At 41.7% G+C, this 9,589-nt stretch overlaps 2 protein-coding genes across 2 annotated transcripts; one reads left to right on the top strand and one right to left on the bottom strand.

Annotated features, from left to right (window-relative positions):
• Nucleotides 1–89: 89 nt before the first annotated feature.
• rpp38 (ribonuclease P/MRP 38 subunit) lies at nucleotides 90–2,048 on the bottom strand. The gene is made up of 2 exons (XM_071903352.2): nucleotides 1,914–2,048; nucleotides 90–1,373 (listed from the first exon to the last, which is right to left on the bottom strand). Exon 2 carries the CDS (start codon nucleotides 1,344–1,346, stop codon nucleotides 561–563), a length of 786 nt encoding a protein of 261 aa, XP_071759453.2. The 5' UTR covers nucleotides 1,347–1,373; nucleotides 1,914–2,048; the 3' UTR covers nucleotides 90–560.
• A 683-nt stretch (nucleotides 2,049–2,731) lies between these two features.
• Nucleotides 2,732–4,674, top strand: acbd7 (acyl-CoA binding domain containing 7). The gene is made up of 4 exons (XM_071903326.2): nucleotides 2,732–2,817; nucleotides 3,788–3,905; nucleotides 4,018–4,080; nucleotides 4,376–4,674. Exons 1-4 carry the CDS (start codon nucleotides 2,806–2,808, stop codon nucleotides 4,447–4,449), a joined length of 267 nt encoding a protein of 88 aa, XP_071759427.1. The 5' UTR covers nucleotides 2,732–2,805; the 3' UTR covers nucleotides 4,450–4,674.
• The last annotated feature ends 4,915 nt before the right edge of the window (nucleotides 4,675–9,589 follow it).

The raw sequence follows: 9,589 nt of genomic DNA, 5'->3' as shown, positions 1-9,589 counted from the left end.
GCTGAAGAACCTGTACCAGCATCATTTAGACATGACCCCATGCAAATAATGAACAGAATCTGTTTCAACACACGCGTCGGTTATACCAGCATGGATATTTGATTGAATAAACTCACTTTAAAAGGAACGTGACTGTTGCACTTCTTTAACATGGCATGAGCATTAGAATGACAAGTTAAGCCTGGTTCTTTACTGCAGCACCTGCAAACCGATTCATATAAAAGTTTAAACAATGAGAACCATTCAGGGAATTCACCCCCAAAAATAAAGAATTCTGTTATTGTTTTGAGTCCAAAATATTTCCAGAGGTGCTAGGGTGTAACTTATGTCATAGCAGTGCCTTCCTACAAATCCCATAATGCACCATGTCTAATCTGCATAATTTTGTGTGTGGTGGGTAAAAAAAATCGATTCTAAAACTTAAAAGCCTTTACACAAAAAACAATTAGAAACCATATCTATTTACATTTCTCCAGCTTTGAATGTTTTTTGTCAGTGAAATTGAAAGATTTAAACTAAATATTTGGTTTGAGTTCCCATTCCATTTGACTGTCTTTGATCTAAGCTTTCTTCTTCTTTTGTGTTCTTTTCTTTGAAGGGTTAGCAATGATTTTTTTCACTTTGAATGGTTGCAGAGTGGAGGAGGCAGATTTAGCGACGACCTCCTCAGATTCACTTTCCAATTTCCTTTTCTGGCCCCGCTTCTCACCATGTTCCTCCTCGGCGCCTTGTAGCCAGGCAACATCCAGCGAAGGCACTCTGGGTACGATGGCATCAACCGTGTCAGTAAAAATCCCATCTTCCTTTGAGGTACAGTGCCTGAACCCCAGTGCCAGCACACTTTTCAGCCCCAGTGGCTCGGACACACTCTCGCTCAGCCGCGGCACCTGGCAGGCCGGCACGCGTCTTGTGCCGCTCAGTCCAATCAGGTGTGCGGTCATGTGCTGCGGTTTGACAGACTTGCACACAAGCACCAGTTTGAGCTCATTCCTCTCCAGAGCCTTGGTGACCTCGTTGATGCCGATGGCCAGCTGTCTCCTAGCTGTGACGTCTGTCCAGCCGTTCTTCGGTTGATCCTGGACTTGTGCGTCCCGGCTCACCAGAGGAACGGATTCCGATGCCGCAGGAGGTTTCTTCTCTTTCTTCTTCCTCCACGGGCGAAACACCGTCATCTCTTTCTTCTCCAGCCCAGTGGAAACCAGTTTGTCCTTCAGGGTTTTCAGGATGAACTGCATGTCTCCTTGGGGAAGCGGGCTCCACTGCAGGTTGAAGGGCGAGGTGAAGGAAGTCTTGGCTGGAATCTGCCTTTTCAGTTCCTTCTTTGTCAGCTTGCCTGGAGTGGCCATGCTTTTCTGGAATTAAGACAAGAAATCCTGCAGTAAACAAGAACCACATTTCCATTAGTACAAGTGGGTTTTGTAAGATCCATACGTTAATGACACCACAACATACTTTATTTCAGCTATACCCCAGAATAAAAACAATCTGCTGGCAACAGGATTCAAAAGCAGTCAGAAATTTAGTTTGAGGGGGAAATGAAAGACAAGAATGAGCAAGCTTCCTGGTGAAACATTAAAGCTGACGACTGTTCCAGTTGGAGGTGGCTATAAACTGCGCTTCTTCCATGTTTGGTTTCAACATATGGCCATTTGGTGCCATGATGACCACTATACACCGCAAGTTACCCGTTATGGACACACACAAGACAAATAACTGCAACGAGTTTGTGCTCCGTCTTTAGGCTTTTAGAAACGCCCACAGAAGTATATAGAGAAACAACCATAGACTGTAAGAAACAAACAACCCGTCCTGTGCCTGTAGGGACACAAGTTACTGCATCAGCCTCTGGTCAAGAATAACATCGACACACCGCGGTGGTAAACACATGGCATTTGGTATCAACGTTACTTTACCTGAACTGAAGTTTCTCCGCACTCTTAGCAACACACTCTTAGCACAATTCTCTTTCTTTTTGGCATTCGTGTTGCATTTATGTCTTCAATCCATCAACATGACTAGCTCGAAGGGCGCCGCCATTTTGTTTGAATCGAAACAACTTTATTGAAAACTGTGAACTCACTTCATCTGTTCTGTTCCCCGTTTAGTCATCATAAGGTTGCGATGCAAATTCGCACCTTTTCTTTGTTGTAATTGTTGGGATCACACAAATTTTCCAAACTGTTCCCCTGCCAAAGAAAAATCTCAGGAGCCCCACAGCTGGTAGTTTGTAGCCGGGCTGCGGCTCGGGCAAAAGTTTTATTTTGATCCACATTGAAGTCAATTTTTCAGTAGGTGAAAAATCCCTTTTATATTCCTCTAGGAACTAAGACTATATACTCTGTCTGTGACACTAATTAGTGAGTTTATAGTGACCTAATCGTACTCATATGATAATACTATAATAGTCCTATAGAGACTTACAGTTTTCTTTTATACTTTTGTATCCTTATAAAATGTAGCCTGTTATAGAATTACTAGTTCTCTTTCATATCCCCTTTTTTTTTTAGTTATTCTTTGGCCGATAGTTTGCTCATCCACTACAAATGCCGATGGATTGTCAAGTGCATTTGATCTGACGCTTCATTGGACAGAATCTCTCTCTGCACAGCACGCGCAGAGTCCCGCACAGTGACAGCCAGCCAATCAGCTCTTTAGCAGAGAGATGCTCCCGCCCCTCTGTGTCCACTGCAGGCCTCGGCCCATAATATTGCACTGTAAGCTCCGGTGCTCAACTGCATGAAGCCGTCCGGCCGATAGGGACTTCGTAAATAAATTAATCTGCAGTACAAGCTTGGATCTGGCGAAATGTCTCTTCAGGTAATTTATTATTACTGGTACCGCCATTTTATGTCCCCGGACGTGCCATATTGCTGATGGTTAGAATAAAAAGTAGCGGTAGGATGTACCACTTCGCCTCCATTTATGTGATGTCATCCATCTTTTACTCTGGAGTGAGTGTGTAGATTAAAGGATAGCCAGCCTGAAGATGTTTACCCTCTGGCCCAGTGGCTTTTTAACCTTTTGGCGCCCAGGTAGCCAAACTGACGGATTGCTTGCAAATGTCAAAACAAAGCTGTGCATGATCATGGTCCATAAGAGTACGAGGAATACAATAACCTGCAGAATTTGGCTCGAATTGCACTGGCAAGAAGAAAAGGATTTGATTAACCTGTGTAATGTGGAAGGCAACAATTACAATTTAAAGGAGCAAATGTAATGATTTTGTTTGATATTGATTTCTATAATATTTGAATAGGGTTTCAAAGTACATCTTAACTCATACACTGTGAGTTTAAGGGTTTTCAAATAGGACTAATTGCCCAGGGTCTGCTATAGGCTATAATTATCTGTTCTGCAATGTCCCAGATCTGTTCCTTTTTAAAGTAGATTATTCAAGTAGGCACAAAGGCACATAGCCTAGTCTTGAATAAAAGCCCATTGTTTACCTGTAATTTGTGTTATAATAGGTTTTCTGGGTTCTGGCTGTATATTAGCCTACTATGCTCAGATTTCTCATTCACAATGTTGTCTAATTAATGTTCAGAGGCTCATATTCTATTGTTATGCACCTCCACTGCACCAGATACTGTGGACTGACATATGTAGCCTATCTGTCAGGTTTGGCAAAGGATAGAAAACAAAAAATATATAACATAGCTTTACTTGCACAGACATATTATATACAAAAATATATTGAAAGCAAACCGCAAAAGCCTAAAAAAATATAAAATATAGCATGTGACTTGACTGTGTCTCTCCTTTATCCACCATGCTCTCCCCTCTGAAGGCAGAGTTTGAGAAGATAGCAGAGGATGTGAAGAAGGTGAAGACGAGGCCTACAGACCAGGAGCTGCTGGACGTGTACGGCCTGTATAAGCAGGGCGTCGTCGGAGACATTAACATCGGTATAACTCAGCATAACTCTGAAGGTGTAGCCAATGAACAGAATCACTTTCATTCAGTGTTAGCTAAATTCTGAATATTTGTCTCTCTTTGTGCTTTCACGTTTTTTATCAGATAAACCTGGAATGATGGACATGAAAGGAAAAGCCAAGTGGGAGGCGTGGAACTCCAGGAAGGGTAAAGAAAAGAAAACAGGGCTTGATTCAAATGGAAAGAAAGGGCTTGGTGCTTGATTTTCTGCATTATGTCAGTATTGGAAGCACAGTTATGATATTATATGTCATATTAGTGCCATACGTGTTTATTAATGATTATCTCAGGGATTCATTGCAGCAAACAAAGATACCAGCACTCTTTAGAAATCAGTAAAAAAAAAAAAAAGCAGCGCCAGCACTGAAGATGAGATTTAACGGCAATGAATTGAGACTTTGTGTTTGTTACTCTAAATATGTGTGTTGATACACTGTTGCAGGAATGTCCAAGGATGATGCCATGTCAGCCTACATCACACTTGCTAAGGAAATCATCAGCAAATATGGGATGTGAGAGTTATGATGAACTAAAGTGGCGCAATAAATAGAATGTGACAACATGCTACTAACTACATTACTAAAACATACATACAAGAAATAATGATTAGCCCTCTGCTTTCAGAGGACATAACTACACTGGATGAACTACATTTTACATTTTCTGTTTATTCTTTAGTGTATTAGTTGTTTTTATATAAAGATAGTTTTTTCCTCATTAATTTATGTAATTAAACCAATCCTATGCACCTTTTGATGTTGAAAATATCAAAATTACTGATTACTATTTTATCTAATTTATGTAGTTTATTCTTGTAATAAATGTACTCAGCAAAAGTTGCGAAATTAAATAAACTTGATTCCTACCTGACGTTGAAAATAATTATGTTGGAAAAAACTAGAACGCTGTCAAACATGTACACACACTCACTCTCACATGTTTTGAAAATAGCATTTATTTTTTCTGTTTAATCTCTTGACAGCATGTAGCCTAGATACTGTCAGACCTTTCTTTGCCTTCAAAATACAAGTGCATTATATATATAAAAAGTGATGCCACTCTCAGTTTTGTCTTTGCCATTTTGAAGATCCACAATGTTTTGTTGAATTTTTATTAAATTTTTATGTCCCACCTGCCGTTGTTCCCCCACCCATCCAAACAAGAACAGAACTAGCATTCTGCTTTAAGTCTTGGCTGGTTACTAGAGTTAGCTTCATTCAACAGAAGGGAAAATAGCAGCCATTAATGATGATGACATGAAAATCTGAAACAAGCTTGGATGTTTTTGTTAAAGCGTATCAGATACAACATTCCTACAAAGATACAACTTCCGTATACAGTCCACATATCCAGAGGGACTAAATGTTTCTAAGTGTTTCACCATATTAAATGGACTCCGTTATTTTGATAAGTGAAATGCTTCACCACCTATGAAGGACTCAACATATCCAAATTAAAATGTAGATACATTTATCATATCATAACAGCCATGTCAAAAATAAATGAAGTAGCCTACTACCATTGAGGCTGTGAAGCTGTACTGCAGCACCTCTACAAAGATTTCACAAAAAGCAGAACACAAATTCTGTTGTCTATAATATCTATTTTAAATAAACAACACACACACACACACACACAGACACACAGACACATGGCGCCACCTCCTACTAGCCTTGTGCATGAGAACATGCTCAAAAGCAGCCTCTACTTTAATATCTGTGTACAAAGGCTAAAAATTACACATAAAATGAAATTGTAAGACCTCCCTCAATAAAACGAATTCAATTCAAATAGGGTTTAAGCTTCTTGATGTAGTATCCAGGGGCCAAACATGGGGTGTGGGAGTCGATCTTTGGTGGAATTAAAGAGTTTAGTGGTATTTTACAATTTGTGTAGGGGCAGTCAATCCAAAAATGAAAACATGTCAGGTATCTTACCCTGAAATATATGTAATATGCTGACAGGTGCATAGCACCCTAACCAAATAAAAAGTTACATCATCAAATAACGAATAGGCTCTCGCAGACATCAAATTGTCCATGCCAAATAATGAAAACACGACATCTAGTGGCGGACAATAGACCTACACCTTAACATAAAAATTAGATGCGGTTGTTTGTTAATTCATGTGTGTGGAGGTTTTTTTCCCACGGCGCAGCCGAGGGCACCACGAGCCAAATTCAGGTCAGTCAGTCAGTCAGTCAGGCAGGCAGTCAGGCAGGCAGTCAGTCAGGCAGGCAGTCAGTCAGGCAGGCAGTCAGTCAGTCAGTCAGTCAGGCAGTCAGGCAGGCAGTCAGTCAGTCAGTCAGGCAGGCAGTCAGTCAGGCAGGCAGTCAGGCAGGCAGGCAGGCAGTCAGTCAGGCAGGCAGGCAGTCAGTCAGTCAGTCAGGCAGGCAGTCAGTCAGGCAGGCAGTCAGGCAGGCAGGCAGGCAGTCAGTCAGGCAGGCAGGCAGTCAGTCAGTCAGGCAGGCAGGCAGGCAGTCAGGCAGGCAGGCAGGCAGTCAGTCAGTCAGGCAGTCAGGCAGGCAGTCAGTCAGTCAGTCAGTCAGGCAGGCAGTCAGTCAGGCAGGCAGGCAGTCAGTCAGGCAGTCAGGCAGTCAGGCAGGCAGTCAGTCAGTCAGTCAGGCAGGCAGTCAGTCAGGCAGGCAGTCAGTCAGGCAGGCAGTCAGTCAGTCAGTCAGTCAGGCAGTCAGGCAGGCAGTCAGTCAGTCAGTCAGGCAGGCAGTCAGTCAGGCAGGCAGTCAGGCAGGCAGGCAGGCAGTCAGTCAGGCAGGCAGGCAGTCAGTCAGTCAGGCAGGCAGGCAGGCAGTCAGTCAGTCAGTCAGGCAGTCAGTCAGTCAGGCAGTCAGTCAGGCAGTCAGGCAGGCAGGCAGGCAGGCAGGTAGGTTAATGCTTAGTGAGATGTGCATCACCACTGATGACGCTGACGCGACCTGTGTTTTGTGAAAGCGGAGGACTTTATTGAAACTTTTATGGTGGTGTACATGATACTAAACCCAAGGACACTAAATGTAAGTTTGAGCCACCAAGGACACGGAGCTTTTGACGTTAGGCGCATCAACCGGTGAGTATCTGAGTGCCCAGTTGCATGAAAAACCTTAACGTTAGTGTTGTGTGTATGAACATCAGTTAAGACGACAACGCCAAAACGCCCTCATTTACAGCCTCCATCTGATTTCCTGAACTCATCAATATATAGGCCTATATGTAGCCTATGTTTGTTTGTTTTTTAAAATTTTTAATAAATTCATCAGCATATTATTGTTAGAGGTGTCTGTGGACATTGCTTCAACACAAACTATTCACTAGGCTATTTCACAGGGAAAATCGAAATATTAGAGAAAATCTGAAGAAAATATAAAAATTTTTTTTTAATATAGCCTATATATAGGCTACTGTAATTAAATAGGATTCAGTCAAAACTTCTACACATGAGGCCAAATTGGTAATGTTCAAACCACTGCAGATTATGGGAAAAGACGGAAAACCCTTTCATAGGTTTGTACTGACTTTCCAATGCAAACCACACGGTGGCAGCAAAGGCCTGGTTGAGTTTTGTACAGCCAGTCAATCTGAAATGAGAACCAGAGTAGAGTTGTTCAAAGCTACTTGATGGGTGAAGATATTTCAGTTGTTTGAGGGAGGGGTGAGGTTGGGGTCAGGGGGTGGAGGCGGTCTACACTTCAGTGTGTGTGTGTGTGTGTGTGTGTGTGTGTGTTTGGATGTGCAGTGCATGTCTATTTGCATCACCATAACCTGCTGAGAGGAACAGAACTGAAGTGAATCCAACTGTGCAAGAAGTGGACACCTTGAAGCTGGGAGTTGTTTTTTTCTGAGAAACCATTTCCTTGCTTTGCGACCTTTTCATGTCTATTTAATGCCTTATTTTTCCTTGCCATCATCCCTCACGTTATTATTTGAATGCCTGTGCCACTTCTTGCCCTAATGTCACAAGCACAAATGAGTTTCAAATCTATTTGACACTGAACAGATAAATGGTGCAGATTTAGACTAGTGCCATCAATGTAAAACTACATTTATTGTCTGCATCGTGTGTAGATGCATGTTTTCGCCTGTAAAGTAAGTACACGATTGCTTTTCTGCAAACAAGTGCAAAGTGACATCTGAATAGCGACATCAGAAAAAAACTGTTGCAACGAAAGCTTTATTTAACAAACAATAGTCTAATTCAATTCCATCTAATCTAATCTAAATTGAGAGAAATCACCTTTTCTTGTGTGATTAAAGTTCTTCTCTGTAGGTAGAGACAGTCTTCAGCTTACTCTTTTTCAACAAAAATCAGCATTAGCTGCCTCAATTGAAAAATCAACAGCCTTGTTTTTAAATCCTTGATTCCCTAAATAAACAAATTAGGCCTAATCTATGGAGTATTGGTTATCAGAAGCATTTTTCTGCAGACAATCAACAGCAACTCAAATGTGCTGCTGATTATGATGACTTAATTCATGGTCACGGAATTTAGAACGTCATCGTCATAATCAGTGTAGCCTATATATTGAAGTGGTTGAGCGCCGCCACCCCCCCTAAAAAAAAAAAAAAAAAAAAAAGACAAAAAAAGAAAGTTAGGCTACCACACACACAGTGTTTTTCCCATGGCGCAGCCGGGGGCATCACGAGGCAAATTCTGGTCAGTCAGGCAGTCAGGCAGTCAGTCAGGCAGTCAGTCAGTCAGTCAGGCAGTCAGTCAGGCAGTCAGTCAGTCAGTCAGTCAGGCAGTCAGTCAGTCAGTCAGTCAGGCAGTCAGGCAGTCAGTCAGTCAGTCAGTCAGGCAGTCAGTCAGTCAATCAGGTAACACTTAGTGAGATGATGCGCTTCGTCAGATGGCCTCTAGAGGGCGTTTTTGACTGTGCGATGCACTGTTTCCCATACAGAGGCACAAAATCAAAAGTTGCTCACTGTAAAGAAATGGATCTAAATCGATCTCAAATGCGCCTGATGTCGCATCATGTCATGTCTGTAATTTGGAGATGTACAGACAGCAGACCAGCAGCATTGAACTCAATCCACAGTCTCCCGGTGTGAAACAAAAGTGAAACTTAACATACCACAGTCAGTAACGGGGATTTGTAGACAGTAACTTGTCTTCGCTGCCATACAGACTTAAACGGTAGGTGCCTTTAACGTTACCTTGTGGTATTTAAGTAACGTTAGTGGAATTAGGTAATTTAACCATGTGGCAGTTCTTCAGTGCATAGAATTGAACAGGCATCCTGTACAGGATCTGTGCTTGTTTTTACTTGATTCGTTCTTTTGTTACTTGATGGGTGGCTTTTCATTATTTGACGTGAATAATTATTAGGCTAACTGATGATGAGAATATTCCTTAATTGCTGTGGTCATCTGTTATTTGTAGATTGTACGTTTTTATCATTAGATCAGTGTGATCATTTGTTGGATTGTGGCAAATAAAATGTTCCATAGAATAAGCATAAACCCCCTGATTAATTGAAGGAAACCCCCCACCATAAACCCATCATCTCAATGACCAGAGAGAGATTGAAAAAGCCTATTCTTTCTATCTATCTATCTATCTATCTATCTATCTATCTATCTATATGCTCTTTTCTCCATAAAGCTCTGCATAAAACATTTGTCCTTAATGGTCTTGTTTCAAGTCTCCTATAGGCTACTGTGT

The sequence above is a fragment of the Centroberyx gerrardi genome, chromosome 12, assembly GCF_048128805.1.
Source record: "Centroberyx gerrardi isolate f3 chromosome 12, fCenGer3.hap1.cur.20231027, whole genome shotgun sequence".
Taxonomy (NCBI): Eukaryota; Metazoa; Chordata; class Actinopteri; order Beryciformes; family Berycidae; genus Centroberyx; species Centroberyx gerrardi.
Note: the sequence above shows the minus strand (reverse complement) of the source record. Positions and strands in the feature narration are given on the sequence as shown.